A 15,660-nucleotide genomic window follows, 5' to 3' on the forward strand; every position below is an offset into this window, starting at 1 on the left:
ACCAGGTAACAACCATGCAAAACTAAATCTGGCAGGCCGGAATGACAAGACAGCCCAACCGCCATTCTTGAGCACTCTACAAAGGAGCTCCTTACTGCTGATTTACAACCACTAAGTGATTCAAAACAAACTGAATTCATCGCTCACATCAGACCTATATGCAACACACCTATGTGTACCACCTTCCGACATTTAGCCAGAGACCACTTAAAAATGTTTAAAAGGGTGATATATATTGTGTGAAATAGATTCAAACAGAACGCCAGTCAAAAAACAAAACTGAAATTTACACTGATTGCCAGCTGCCATTTTAAACCCACATCTAAGAAGTTTGTTAACTCTACATTCTGTGTATATCATTCCAGATTGCTTTCCTAAAATGTACATCTAAAATATATACAGTATAGTAAAAAAATTTAAAATGGCAATGACACAAGGACTAAAAGCGTGGAAAGTCCTAAACAATATAGTATTGGCAGCTTTTAATAATTTTCAATCCTTAATTGGGTCATAAAAATAAATTGTCTAGTAATTAAAAAACTGGGCAAGTTGATTTTGTTGTTCTTCTACAATGGGCAATTATTTAAAAGTATATAAAATATGGCTTTAACCCTTAGCCAATACATTAACTGGCAACCTCACTACAAGCACTGAATTTAGTTGACTGTAGACATTTACCTCTCTGACACGAGGAAGTTTGAGATGGCTGTCAGTAGAAGGGCAGAAACATTACCTGCATATATTGCCGGTGCAGAGAATCTGTACAGCTTTTAAAAGGTTTCTCCTGCCAACATCAAAATATTGCCATTTGGCAGCAAGACCATCAATGCCAGAGCCCATTTCAAACCCAGCTATAGCTAATGCTTGATATTGACTGGAAATTTTATATTAGGTTGTGAATGTGAAATACTGCAAATTCACCCTTGAATTTATCTCCATTACCTGAATAGAGAAACTTTACAATAGACATTGCCATGTTTCTTACATGCCCAAAGATTTCAGTGGTCAAGGTATCTCTTCCTCCAATACACATGCCCATTTGAGTGCCACCAGGCAAGTGTGCAGTCCTATACTGTATACATTTGCATTCAATATAGATAGGCAGCTTAAGAATTGCACTCATACTGCGCCTCATTTCTGAAACGTCCCAAAGAATGCAGTGTAGACTGAATTACGTTGAAGCACAATGGCTGGTTTGTAGGTAAATTCTCGATAATTCATAGCGATGCTTGCTGTCCACGTACAGCAAATGCTGCACAACTCTGAAATTATACTTATGGCAACAAGATAGTGAACAAATCAAAGATGAACAGACGTTAACGGCACCATTCAAGTCTGAGTTCAAACCAGTATTGCATCATTAACTTTATATCAGTGAAAGCAAAGTCAGCACTTCATGAGGAAAATGCTTTTTGATCATTTTCTTTCAGCACTTTTTGAATGACAAAAATGATTTTATTAAAGCCTTTGGACAAGTGCTCACCACATGGGAGACATACAAGTAGCAATTATTCCCATCTCATCAATGGGAGCAAGCACAATTTAAGAACAAAAATCAAAAGTGCAGCAGTATCCCAGAAAGGATTACTTCTACTATAATGTTCCCAATCAAAAATGCATCTTACTCCCCTCATCAAGTGTTTCACAGTCTGAATACAAAACAAAGAGGGGTGGGAGTTGCTTTGAACACGTTTGCTGCAGTGAACACTGGATGTTCTCCCCCTAATGAAAGAACGAGACGATCAGGCCTTTTGACACAGCGAATCCCCTAGTCCAGACTAAGCACGCAACGACAGATGCAGTGCTTAGACAATATTCTGAAGTCACGTAGTCTGACAGTGAATACCCAATACAGTCCACTGAACAGTACATTTATTCCATACCTCAGTATCAAGATTTAGGAATGATATTTTTGGAAAATATTCCCTCCATTTCTAATAAAACTAACAGTGTGAAAGGCAGCATGAGCACCAGCATGGGCGATGTTGTCTTATTGTATGACCCTTAGTCTCTTTAAGATGCGAGCCTGTATTATCTGGTAGTTATTTGGTGTGGATATCTTGTGTCGGTATGGAACAATGACTCTCCCAGTATTCTTGGTAGCATACAACAGTTATTCCTATAAACCCAATTCCAAACCCTCCAGCTCCTCCTCCAGCAGTTTTCGGCGGCTCAGCTTGTCCAGCTGCTCTTTGGTCGCCTGTTTAATCTCACCAGAGTCTAGTTTTTGCTGCAGTTCATCAATTTGGCGCAGTTTCTTTTTAAGATTTTTTACCTTCTTTGCCTTCTCTACTCCATCGTGATCACCTTGCAACGCAACAGCCTGAGAGTTCGGACTGCTACCACCGCCGCCAATGGTGGTTTTCTGCAATGTTTGACTCAGCTCATCGGCCTCGGCGGTGCCGTCACTTTCCTGCTGCTGTTTGCGCTTCTCTTTGCGCTTGAGGTTGCGTTTAGCTGACTTGGATAACCCAGCCAGCTCTCCGTCGTGCTTTGACTGTTGCTGCTTGCTTTTGGCGGTTTCGTCTGGGTTAAGGCCAGGTGGCAGGTCGGGTTTGCTTTTGAAAAACTTCACATACTTGTTTTCGTACCTGCACACAACAAATACAGATAATAACAGGCCATGCGAAGTGGGATACACAATCAGACCACGTTATCACAAACAAGTTTATTTTTTTGATTTTCTCTTTTCCTGATTCTTGCTGAGATACTACTTCATGTACATTAGTCACCTTCTGGTATCTCTCACTCAAGTGACTGCTCTGTGCCTGAACTAAGTGTGCCAACCATACAGGGAATTAAGAGACAAACCCGAGCCTGTCATCCTCATCTGACGTTCAAGTATATTACTGCCATATCAATTTCAAGACCTCCTCCTCCCCCAACACCATTTTTCTCATTCAAATTTGTTGAAGCAGTCATGCTTGAAAGTGACTGACCCATTGGTATAATGCTTCTAATGCTTTCATAATATGTGGGTCGCTTGCAAGTTTAACATTTATTCCCCATCCCTAAATGCTCGAGAAAGAGTGCACTGTCAGGGCCAAAGTCTACATTCAAGATCCATAATAAAACATACTGCATGTTCTGGATAACATGTCCTCCTGCCTTGACGGAGAATACTTTTATCCTTCAGCAGTGTGGTGACACTGATGAATATGTAGAATCAGGCCCGGGTGTAATGCCCTGGCAGCTAAACAGCTATTGACACTGAGAAACGACAAAGAATAGCCACTTGGGATGGGAGGCTGAGAATCACCTGATGAGCTAGATCCCATTCAAATTAGAGGCTGCAAAGAGGGTATCTGGGGGAAAGAGAAGAAAAAGGAGAACTAATTTACACGGGCAGCAGAGGAGAGGGGTTTTACCTGCAGCAGGCACAGCCAGCCTTCAGTAGATATAACAGCCAGTGTACAACACACTTACACATGGAAAAAGATCTCAATTCCTGCACATCATCTGGGATAACGGTGCAACTAAAGTAACTGACAGAGATACCCCTCAAATTTGACTCTGGTTATTGGGAACACAGTACTATTTAATGTTAACAGCCAATATAATTTCTCCTATCTATGTATAAAAAATGGCCTTTTACTGGGCAGTTTTAAGTGTGGCCATGACTGTCAAGGAATATGGAAATAAACTCCTTTTTGAGCCGCCATTTGTGAAAGGAGTGTGAATTATCCATTAACATCCCTCAGAAATTGCAGGTTAGTTACAAAAGAAAATGCAGCTGATTATGCCCCAGCCTGGAGATGGTAAAGTGTAAATGAGCCACTTTGCTGCTGCTTGTTTGAACCACATCACCTAAAGCAGTGAAAATTAGTTGAAATCAGTCAATCTGACATGTTCTCTTGCAACAGCTATTTGGCAGTTTGCAGAAAATCCCAAAATCTAGAATACCATGAGACAGTATCTTAAAACACACTTGTATTTAGGTTAAAAAAAGCAAAATAGCACAACATAAGATTTTACTATCTTAACTTCATTGGTCAGAATATTTAGTATAGGAGTTGGGATGCCATGTTGGGGCTATACAGGACATTGGTGAGGCCACTTTTAAAATACTGCATACAATTGTGATCTCCTTACTATAGGAAGAATATTGTTAAACTTGAGAGGGTGCAGAAAAGATTTACAAGGATGTTGCCAGGACCAGAGGGTTTGAGTTACAGGGAGAGACCAAAAACACTGGCCCTTTCTCCCCCCTTCGTGTCAGAAGCTGAGGGAGTGACCTAATAAAGGCTTATAAAATGAGAGCCATGGATAAGGTGAATAACCAAAGTCTTTTTCCTGCAGTGTGGCAGTCCAAAACTAGAGGGCATAGGTGTATGGTGAAAGGGGAAGATTGAAAAAAGACAGAGGGGCAACAGTGTCCACAACAAAGGGTAGTGCGTGCATGGAACGAGAAACTAGAGGAAGTGGTGGAGGTGGATACAATTACAACATTTAAAATGTATTTGGATGGGTAGGTTGAGGGATATTGGGCCAAATGTTGGAAAATGGGGCTAGGTCAGATGACTTGTTCACACATAGCAAAATGTCTACACAACAAATAGCTACTGCAAATGACTGATTATGGAGAATTTAAAATTCATTTCTTTGAGCACATTTTGCACCACTGAATAATCTTTTGTAGTTAGCTAAGTGTTCTCTTTGGCATATGAAAAAATAGATAACGTAAATTGGCCTATCAACCAGTACAAATAGATTACTTGTCTGAGCTTAGCACTGCCCTGAGCAATCTTGCACTTTAGTGTAACAAAGCAGACTTTTGCTTATTATTGATGAACCTATGTAGCATCAAAAAAAAAAAGGGGGGGGGCATTTCACACTAAATCAGGCAATGTGCGCACCAGCTGAACAGTCACAGAAATGACTAAATGCAGATGGGTGGGGTGAGAGGTTAGTATGGCATTGACAGAATATGAAATTAAACATCTTCAAATTACGCTTACGTTTGCGCGTGCAATATTGCGAGCAGAACAAACGGGTTGGGGTGGCAGTATTGAAGAGAGAAAAAAAGGACATTAAAGCCTATTGCTCTTGTCACTTAGGAGAACTGAGGTGAAACCGTGGATCACGGTTGAAAACGAATGAAGTGGATTCGTCAAGCTCCAAAAAGTGAACTGAACTCTTGAGCCTAGCACGAGGTTTCACAGCACTAAATTTCAGGCTGTTTATTAGGGTTGATAAAAAGGATGGAAGATAGAGTGACGGGAGCAAATATTATGAAACTAAAAAGAAAGATGGAAAATTTAAAATAACAAGCTCACATTAAAAGTGACAAACAGTCTCAGAATTCTAAGCAGTGATGCACTTGTAGATGGTACTGTCAATATCATGTTACCTGGCAAGTAAGAAACCATCTACATTTAACAACACCACAACCAAACAATACCTCAAGTGAATTAAACTCGCAGAAAGTAGGTCAGAAACATCAGAAGTCTGCTGGCTTTCCCTAATAAAGGTCAGGAGGATGTGAACAGTTACAATTGGGACGATTTCAGCCAAAAGTTGCACCCCCACTGCCTGTACTGCATGCAAAACTAGATCTAATCTGCTGGGACCACTGCCCCTTCATACAAAGGTCTCTCCTAACTTATATCCAACCTCTTCTCTATACCCCTCCCTAAATTATAAATGGCAACTCAACTTGTACTCAAAATGCTACTCCCCTCTGACAAATCCTCCCTTCTCTTCCCCATTTACTGCATAGTCTGTTCCAAACTGGCTACCAATCCACCTCCAACACTAGTAATTTTTAAAAGTTTCTTTCAGCCCACAATCTTCCTATTTACATTAAATGCCTTAAAATGTTTCCTAGTTACACCAACCCCTTATCTGGATGGGTGACTAATGAATGATGGCTCAATTTCAAAACTGATCTAAAATTCCTCTTGTTCAGCGTCACAGCCCAACCAGTGGCTGATGTGTCCAACCATTATCATTGTCACCCTAAGGCTTTGATTTGAGACTTCAAAAGGCATAGATCCACTCTCGTGGTCATCATCCATTCTAAAATGCTCCTCCACTCTACCATTTCTTCACCACCCTCTGACTCAAACTCCATTTCCCCAACCTCCTTTTACCTGTACCACCCCACCCCAAAGAGTTCCTGTATACCCCATCTCTATTACAGCTCAATCTGAAAATATTGTAACTATGCCTTGACCAGCTGCAATGCCAGAGACACCAGATAAATTCAGAGAAAGGCAAGGAGAAAACTGGATGCACCATGACCAATTATGAATGTAAACTTTGGAAGACTATTAGGGACGAAGCAATAACTTGTGATAAACTCCCGTCTTTCTTGACAACCTTCAGAATTTCCAACATGCTAACTGGTTTATTAACATTCAAATTAGCTTAAGTTTTGACAATAGAGGGTGTTAACTCAAAGCCACCTGCTGAAATAGTTTTAAACAAATAGCCCTTTGCACACCACTTTGAAAAGCCAAATGTATTTCATCAATCTGCTACAAAATGCAGTAGTTTCTAGCAAAACTCAAAACTTTACTTTCCTTGATGCCAAATTATGTTTTTCCTATTTAAAGGCAAACCTTAACATTGACATTTTGGAATAAGCCATAATTAAAGCTGCTTTGCGCAGTGAGCGAACATGGGAATCAGAAGGTGTGCAATACACATCACAAGAGAGCGATAAAGACTGTTCAGATACCTTTCATGATGTAGAAGATATGCCCCTGCAAATGTAATGCCTGTTGAGTAAAATAACATTCTTTCAATTTTTGAGTTGCCATTTTGCACAAAATTGCACATGCCATGAACTGAGCAAAAGGTCGCCCAAAGGGCCAAGAAACATTAAGAGGTTTATTCAAAGTTCATCCTGACAAATTTCTTTTTATTTTGGGGGGTTAACAACCAACCATTCATTTCTGAGTGGAACTTTCAAAATTGGTGCCTGTAATAGTTAAGGTACCCCTACATAGCTGCAACCATGATATGATTGGGTTTTACATCAAGTTGAAAGGGTGAGAAAGTTGTTCTAAGACCAGTATTTCAAAATCTTAAATGAGAACAACTACGTGGGCATGAAAGCTGAAATGAACTGGGATTCTAGGCTAAGAAATAGGTCACTGATGGGCAGTTAAGGAAATATTTCAGAACACTTGGAATAAGTACACCCCTACTATGAAGGGCATTTCTAAGGAGAGGACCCATCTGTAGTTAACTAAAAAAAATTAAGGAAACCAAACTTAAGAATGCATGTACTTGCACAAAACATGAGTAGCAGGTTCAGTAATTCAGCAGAATATTAACAAGGGCAGGGAATGATGAAAAGATTAATTCGGAGAAAGAAATACTGTATTAAGAGAGGGGATGCTAACTAGAAATGTAAAACAAATGCCAAGATTTTCTGCAGGTCTTTAAAAAGGGAGAGAGTGTAAAATTAGCATTGGCCCTCTAGAAGCAAGAATGCAGAATTAGTAAACAATGAAATGGTTGGGACGAAGGGGGAAGAGAAACTTGATGAAATTACAAATCAACAAGAAAGCAACACCAAGCAAACCGATCAAGCTGCGGCTGATAAATCTTCAAGTGCTAATGTATTGAAGGTTTGGGTCTTAAAGAGGAGGCTAATGAGGAGTAGATGCATTAGTGTTAATTTTCTAAAAACTTTGTTTTATTCTGGAAAAGTATCAATGTAACTCCACCATTCAAAAAGAGGGAGGAAGGCAAAAAAGACCAGGAAACTTTAGGCCAGTTAGCTTGATGGCAGCCTTGGGAACAGTATCAGAAGCAATTAAGGTCATTAGAGCTGGGCATTTAAAACTATACTGACTCTTCCTGATTACTTTTGAAGTTTTTTTGTGAAAGGGAGATCACTAATTTACTGGAATTCTTTGAAGTCAAGATATACTATGGATAAGGGAGAGGCCGCAGATGTAAATTATTGGATTTCCAGAAGGTATTTGACAAGGTGCCACAAAGGTGGTTGTCGTGCAATGGAGGAGTTCATTGTGTAGAGACAATATAATAGCATAGCTAAGAGTGTGGTTGGCAGAAAACAGTCTGCACAAATGACACTTTCTCCAACTGGTAGGTTGCAACAAGCATAGCCTAACATGGTTTCAGCTTTATACAACATGTATCAATAACATTGATTAGGGGAGTGAAGGCATGGTAACAAAATTTGCAGATAAATAAAGATTGGAAGATGTGTTGTGATGCAAACAAATAGGGTACACACAGGTAGGTCGAGTGAGTAGGCAAAAATCTGGCATTGACGTACAATGTAAGAAAATGTGAAGCTGTTCACTTGGGCAGGAAAAGTAGACAGAGTACATGTGTAGACAAAGACTTGGAATTCCAAGGTGTAGAGATATCTAGTTCAATACACATCACAAAAAAGTACACAGGTATAGTAAGTGATTAAGACTAATGGAATGCTATCCTTTATTATGAGGGGGGTTGAACGTAAAAGAAAGAAGCATTGGCTTTAGTTACATAGGGATTGGTAAGACCACATTTTGAATACCGTGTGCAGTTTTACTTTCCTTACTTAAGGAAGGATGTCAATGCATCGGAGGTTCACTAGATAGGTCCGTGGAAAAGCAGGGTGTCTGCTCAGGAAAGGCTGGACAGACTGGGCTTACTTCCAACGGAGTTTAGAAGTGTGAGAGGTGACTTGATTAAGCATATGAAGATCTTAATGCTCTTGTGGCACAGTGGTGGTGTTTCTACCTTTGAGCCAGAAGGGCTAGGTTCAAGATCCACCTGCTCCAGAGATGTGCCATAAAATGCCTGAACTGGTTGTTTAAAAAGATCCATAAAGGCTTTGAATAGACAAAGCAAAGTGGACCCAGAAAGTAAATATGCGTCCTTTCATCAGGGAGCCCAGAACTAGGGCACATTGACCCCTAATTTTTAAACAACGTTTAGGGCAGAGATGAGGAGATTTTCTTTTCCCTCCAAGAGGGTTGTGAACTTGGAACACTGCCTCAGAAGGCAGCGCACTGAATATTTCTAAAGGTGAAGGTAGATTGGTTCCCCTGCCCAAGAATTTAAGGATTTCCAGGGTAGATGGAAACATGGAATTCAAAACAGATAAGCTGTACTTGAATGGCAGGGTAGACGGGAGGGACTAAATGGCCTACTTCTGGTCCAAATTTGAGTGTTAATTACTTTTAGGGCAAAAAATCCTGTGTACATGAAAACCAAATCCACATTGCTTAGAAAAAAAGTTTTCCATTTGGAGACATATTTGGTATATCACCAAAAAAATCAAAGTTCCCTGCTTATCCATGGTAAAAGGTACATAGACAAACCCTGGATCTGACTGACTGGAATGGGGAAAGGAAAAACAAAAGGCACGATCACTATCTGGTTTCATCTATCAACAAGTTCATTTGCAGACATTGAGTTCTTGATGCATTCTCCCAGCCAAACAGTCTACTGACAAATTATCTTAACTTTCACATCAAGAATGGGTACTTGCAATGGAGAACTTCAGCAAGAGCTAGTACTTTCAAGAGTGGATGGCGGGGGAATTGCACAAGTAATAATAAAAGGTAATTTCCTTCATTCTCTATATCTTAACGGTGGCTAAAATACCACGCGAGTAATCAGGCTGTAAAAGCCTTTAACGGTATCCCACAGCTTGTCAAGAGGAACAGCTCAATGTAATTTTATTTTCCTCTTTGGAATCACCTGTTGTCTAATTCTCAGTAACATGACTGTGCTCACCCAGTCTCTGGAAGCCATAACCCCATAAGTAGCTGCTCAAAATATTCCCAAATGTTGCATTGTGAACACTGCATTAGTCGGCATCTACATGTTGACATTTACTTTAAAGAAGCAGTAATACAAGGTAATGGTTCTATATGCCAGTATTAATGGCCAGACTTGTATCGGATTATGTGACAGTACTTCAGCTATTGTGTTGGGGCTGTTACAATGATTTTATGAACAGGATTAAGGAGTTAAAAAGGTAGATTAACCAAGTGCTTTTCATGCCATCAAATCGAAACCTGACTAATCAGGAAAGAAAAGCAAAACCTTGTCATGCTGTCCGAAACTCACTGCAAAGATCTTTGTTAGTTATAACTCTCTACCCTAACTATAAATGGTGGAAACACCCTAAATTCCTTCATCCAAAATTGAAGACAGATTTCTTTACCTCATCTTAAGGAAAGTCTTGTGAGGATAAAGGGAAAAAAGTCATACTTGCTTCAGTTTTAGAAAACTGAAATTTTCTTGGACTCCACATCACTTACTCTTCTTTCAAATGTAAAGTTTGTTACCTTAGTCAATAATACAATTAGGAAATTACTTCAATGTAAAGACTTTCCTTTCTTTAAAAACTCTTATCATCCTTTTACATTCTATGAATACGCCACTACACAATTTAAGGCACAGCTCAGGCTCATTTCTACTACATATCACTATCACTTTTGAAGCATAAGACAGCTGTCTTCTCCAAAACATTTGGCTGGAAAGGGGAAATCAAAACAGCAACAAAACACTTTCAGATCTGTAACAGTAGCCACCTGGCAAGTTCACTCAACTGTCACTTCGCAGGCTAAAGCTGATATTTGATTGCTGGCTACAATTTAAAAATTTAAATCACATGCACAGATTTGTGGAAAAGAAGGCTTTTGTCCTCAAAAAAAAATTAAACCCACCCCCAGGTAACCCTTGTACATTTAGTAGTCAGCAAGTGACATACCATTCAAGGAAGCAACAGCTACTATGGGGCATTATGAATGGCAGTTAGTAGACCAGATAATGTAAATAGACTGCTCATCACTTCTTAGAACAGAAAGTTGGAAATAATTTTGCCTTTCAAAGACTTAGTTTCTTAAAAAAAAAGTTACTTACACTGGCACCTCTTCCTGAGGTACATATCCTTCCCTTACTCGTCTTGGTTTCCGCCAGGTCCCATCAGGGCGCTGAGAGGCAGGAATATATTTGCCTGCAAATATTGAGAAAGAACATTTTAAATACTGAATAGGGAATTCTATGTAGTAAGAAGCATAGAAACAGTTACTGAAATCAGTCCTATCAAAGCTAAATCTTAAGTTTTATGCTCCAAATGACCGGTGGGAAAAAAATATAGCACTGTTAATCTTATTGTAAAACTAAATGTTTGGTAACCACAGAACATTAAGAGATCTTAAACAGTTCTTCATATCCTCAGTTCTCACCCTTCCCTACGTGAGAAGTAGGGGAAAAAAATATTGGAAAAGTCAGGTTTCAGCAATTAGAAAAATGCAAAACTCTAGGTTAGACACCAGCCAAACTTTGGCAAATGAAGAACTAGTGCAGGAATACAGTAGCTATCCAATATCTAATCAGCTATCTTTCATGCACAAATTGATGATAATACCTCAACATTTCTCAAATGTAACAACAGGTTAAAAATTCCAAAAGAACTGCAAACCTGCACTGACCAGCACCTCTCAGTGTCCATAAGCACAGCTTGATGTCCAGTCACCAATTTTTCCTTTCGAGGCAGCTCCTAGTTTTTTTTTAAAAAAACCTTTTTACAATGTCCACCATCTTGAGCTACCAAGTGGGGGAAATAGCAGCAAAAGCTCATCTCAAACGAGTGGTTACACATTCCATTTTACTTAAATCAAAGTGTTTAATTTGAGAAAAATAAATTTAAAATGGTTAAACAGGGACAGTACTTCAGCTCATCCACAATCAGTATATTGCTTCTCCAACAATTTTTGTTTCAGATTTCCAGTCTCCACAGTTGTTTTTATTTCAAAATAAAAAGTTTATTGGCTATTGGAAAGTGAACTTACAGTATCATTCAAGTCTTCTGACACTTCATAAAGACTCCAGAAATAATGTACTTTTGAGGCCATCACTTATCAAGTACAAGATGAAATCAGTGAATTTAAGGCTTAAAATTCGTTTAACAAAAAAAAACTTTAAAAATCAGTTTTGGAATTTTATGAAGCGAATTTGTTGAACGCGCCAAGAAACCTTGTGAGCATCAGAACATTTCAATTCATCATTTCAAGAGAACAAGATTCATCAACTCGAGTTTACGAGTGTGATTTGGTATTGTTTTTGCTCTAGGCCACAAATGCTGCCTCGGATTTTCCCGACTATTTAGGGCGGCAGGCGCTCTGGTAAAGCTCATAACGAATGCGGCCGCAGGACTTTAGCGATTTAAGCAAAAAACAAAGGAATCAACGGTGAATATTTGAAACGGTGACTGCCTTCGGGAGTGCCGCCGACCGGGATCGGGGTAAAGATTTCGCTGCCTTTGGCGCCTAGGAACAGGGGGAAAAAAGCGCACTCACCCGTCTCGTCCGTCACATAGGCCGCCATGATAGACCAGCCGGAAATTGCGCCCGTCTCCCCTACCATGGCGGGCAGTGAATCACTGCGCCGAGAAAATCATGAGGAAAATCTAGCTTTGTTTTCTTAAAAATATCGAGTTCTGAAAGATTAGAGGCGGAAGAAGAAAACGCGAATACTCTATTTTGTCCATATATTCTCACCCCCACCTCGCTCTCTCCTTCAACGTTTGCCCTGATTGTGTCGCTGTTTCCGCAGGCCACAGGCTTCAGCCCGCGCAGTCTCGCTCAATTTTGAAGCTCAATAAGTGACCTACTTCACTCCATCTTACTCTTCGATCATAAATTCTCCCACCCCCTACGTTCAAATTGCCTTTGTCGCTTATACCACCTTTCACATTTAAAAAAAAACTGGGGGAGGGGATTTCCTACCAGATTCGGCAGCAGGAACAGCCTCCATAGCAGCCCTGGAAAAAGACGATTTGAATCACGCCACTAGGGTGAGACTGGGTGTGGCTCAGTGTCATCAGAACAAGAGCCAACTGAATATCCTTCTTCAGAGGCGGGTCCCCTTCATAAAACACTAATCTGTCAGCAAACTGAAACCTGCATGAACTGTTAACACACATCCTTAAATCAGGAAATTGTTTTTTTTAAAACGTTCATCGTAATGAAGACATTCTACTCCTGCAGGATCCAACAACAAGGCCCAGATAATGAAGGACTAAAACAAAGAACTGCGCGTACTAGAAATCTGAAACAAAAACAAAAATTGCTGAAGAAACTCAGCAAGTTCTCTCCACAGATAACGAAGGAAGTCTCCTTCTGAACTTGTGGAAACCAGGGGTTTAGAGATATAGAGATGTACAGGCCTGGAAACAGACCCTTTGGTCCAACTCATCCATGCAGACCAGATATCCTAAATTAATCTAGTCCCGTTTGCCAGCATTTGGCCCATATCCATCTAAACGCTTCCTATTCATATGCTCATCCAGATGCCTATTAAATTTTGTCTGGAGGGTTTCTGAGCCCCAAGAGCCTATAAATAATTGTCCTCTTCAATCAGCAGTGAGCATTGCTAACTCCCCTGGAGAAAAGACTTCTGATGACCTTTGCCTCGTTTCATGGGTATCTTAAAGAATGTGGAGAGATTTCTGAAGAAATTTCAGGGCTTAAGTCTTGGCCACCAATAGTGGAGTAAAGGGAGTGGGGATGCACAAGAGATCTGAATAAGAGAAATATAGTTTTCTTGGAGGTTCAAAGACTGAGGAGTTCTCAGAAATAAAGGAGGACTGATGCCCGAGAGGAGTTTGAACATCAGGATAAAAATAATAAAGTTAAGCTATGTATGTCAGCCATCACATGGACTTGATGCATGTTAGGATATGACAGCAAAGTTTTACATGTGTTTATGCAAGATAATTGAAGGTCAGCCAGGAGAGCATAGGAATAGTTGTATCTGAAGGTAACAAGAACAAGGTAGAAGGTTTCAGGAGATAACTTTAAGGGTTTTAGTCGCCGGTAAGTTGAAACAGGCAGAGACAAGCAATATTACAACCAAACATATGAATTAGAGCAGGAGTCGGCAAATTCAAGTTTGCTCTGCCATTCAATGAGATCATGCTGATCCGATTGCCTCCCCAATAACATTTAACTCCTTGCTAATTAAGAATCCATCTACTTTGCCTTAAAACTATGTAAAGACTGTGCTTCCACCACTGTTTGAGGAAGAAAATTTGAAACATTCATGACCATTTGTGGGAAAAAGAAATTTCATTATTTCTGTCTTAAATGGACCACCCCTTACTTTTAAACAGTGACCCTTAGTTCTAAATTTTCCCACAAGAGGAAATAACTTTCCTACATTCACCCTTGGGACCTTTGTATTTTAAGCAAGTTGTCTCTTACTCTTTGAAACTCCAATCAATACAAGTCTGGCCTGTCCAATTTTTCCTCATAAGATAATCCACTATTTCTAGGTATCAGTCTAGTAAACCTTCTCTGAACTGCTTCCAATGTATTTACATTGTTCCTTCAATAAGGTGACCAATGCTGTATACAGAACTCAGATGTGATGTCATCTTTGTCCTGTATAGCTGAAGCATAACCTCCATACTTTTACATTACATTCTGTACGTAATAAACAATAACATTCTATTAGCATTACTAATTCTTTCTGTACTTGCATACTAACCTTGTGTGAATTATGCAGTAGGGGACCTACCTGTTTGCTTCCCAAAGTTCTGCAATCTTTCACCATTTAGATAATATGCTTATTTTTTATTCTTCTTGCCAAAATAGATAATTTCACCTTCCCCAGATTATCCTCTATTTTCCAGAACTTTACCCACTCACATAACCCATTTATATCCCTTTGTAGCCTCTTTATGGGCTCTTCACAACATGTTTTTCCTACATCTCTTTGTGTTATCAGCAAATTTAGCAATCATAACTTTTGTCCCTTCATCCAAGTTATTTACACACATTGTAAACAGCTGAGGCCCCAGCACTGATCCCTGTGGCATACCACTTGTTACCTATTGCCAATGAGAAAATTTCTATTTATGCCTATGCTATGTTTTCAGTTAGCTGGTCAGTGTTTTACCCATGCTAAAGTGTTACCCTCCATCCCATGAGATCTTATTTTCTGTAGTAAACTTTGATATGGCATCTTATCAAATGCCTTCTAGAGATCTAAGTACCTGTTTCGTACACTTACTGGTTCCCCTTTATCACAGCATGTTATTTCGTCAAAGAACTCCAATTAGTTGGTTAAACAGAATTTCACATTCATAAGTCATGTTGACTCTGCCTGATTACCTTGAACCTTGCTAAGTGACTTGCTTTACCTTTAATAATCACTTCTAGCATTTTCTGGATGATAGACATTAAGCTAACTGGCCTGTAGTTTTCTGCTGTCTGTGTCCCTCACGTTTTGAAGAAAGGAGTTACATTTGCTATCTTCTAATCTAATCAAGGATGTAGCTAAAAGAACCTCAATACCACTTGCCCGGTCATTGTAATTTTGCTTGAGTTCCTTCCTCCTTTTTCCAGATCTACATCTATTTCGGGGATGTTACTTGTATCCTCTATAATGAAACTGATGGAAAATACCTATTCAATTCTTTTGCCATCTGTTTATTTTCTATTATTAATTGGCAAGACAATACTTTCTAGATGACTAGCACTTTGTTAACTCCTTATATCTATAGAAATATTTCTAGCTAGCTTTCTTTGTACATTAATTTTTTTTCTTCATTTTGATTTTGTCATTCTTTGCTAATTAGCTGGAAGGTTCATTTCCAGCTCAGCGAGCAAACCGACATCCAGAACCTCAACCTGAGCTACAAATCTTCTCAAAACTCGTTAATCCAATCTC

General features: G+C 39.5%; 1 protein-coding gene across 5 annotated transcripts; it reads right to left on the reverse strand.

Annotated features, from left to right (window-relative positions):
- Window positions 1-1,433: 1,433 nt before the first annotated feature.
- On the reverse strand, window positions 1,434-12,818 carry pym1 (PYM homolog 1, exon junction complex associated factor). 5 transcript variants are annotated; one of them, XM_087985595.1, is made up of 4 exons: window positions 12,714-12,732; window positions 10,846-10,939; window positions 6,683-6,722; window positions 1,434-2,591 (listed from the first exon to the last, which is right to left on the reverse strand). In XM_087985595.1, the coding sequence occupies exons 2-4, from the start codon at window positions 10,868-10,870 to the stop codon at window positions 2,120-2,122; spliced, it is 537 nt and encodes a 178-aa protein (XP_087841721.1). In that variant the 5' UTR covers window positions 10,871-10,939; window positions 12,714-12,732; the 3' UTR covers window positions 1,434-2,119. The 5 variants fall into 5 exon arrangements, with proteins under 5 accessions (XP_087841721.1, XP_043537746.1, XP_043537747.1 ...); XM_043681811.2 differs by lacking the exon at window positions 12,714-12,732 and adding an exon at window positions 12,492-12,683; XM_043681812.2 differs by lacking the exon at window positions 12,714-12,732 and adding an exon at window positions 12,486-12,683.
- Between the last annotated feature and the right edge of the window lie 2,842 nt (window positions 12,819-15,660).

The sequence above is a fragment of the Chiloscyllium plagiosum genome, unplaced genomic scaffold, assembly GCF_037043375.1.
Source record: "Chiloscyllium plagiosum isolate Xiang-an unplaced genomic scaffold, Cpla_swu_hap1 HiC_scaffold_53X, whole genome shotgun sequence".
NCBI classification, from domain to species: domain Eukaryota; kingdom Metazoa; phylum Chordata; class Chondrichthyes; order Orectolobiformes; family Hemiscylliidae; genus Chiloscyllium; species Chiloscyllium plagiosum.

Bases quoted from the DNA above. Each gene is read 5' to 3' on its own strand.
- pym1 (XM_043681809.2), bottom strand. From the start codon at position 12,351: ATGGTAGGGGAGACGGGCGCAATTTCCGGCTGGTCTATCATGGCGGCC. The intron at 10,940-12,284 runs GTGAGTGCGCTT...CAATATTTGCAG, and splicing joins CTATGTGACGGACGAGACGG to GCAAATATATTCCTGCCTCT. The intron at 2,592-10,845 runs GTAAGTAACTTT...TGTTGTGTGCAG, and splicing joins CCTCAGGAAGAGGTGCCAGT to GTACGAAAACAAGTATGTGA.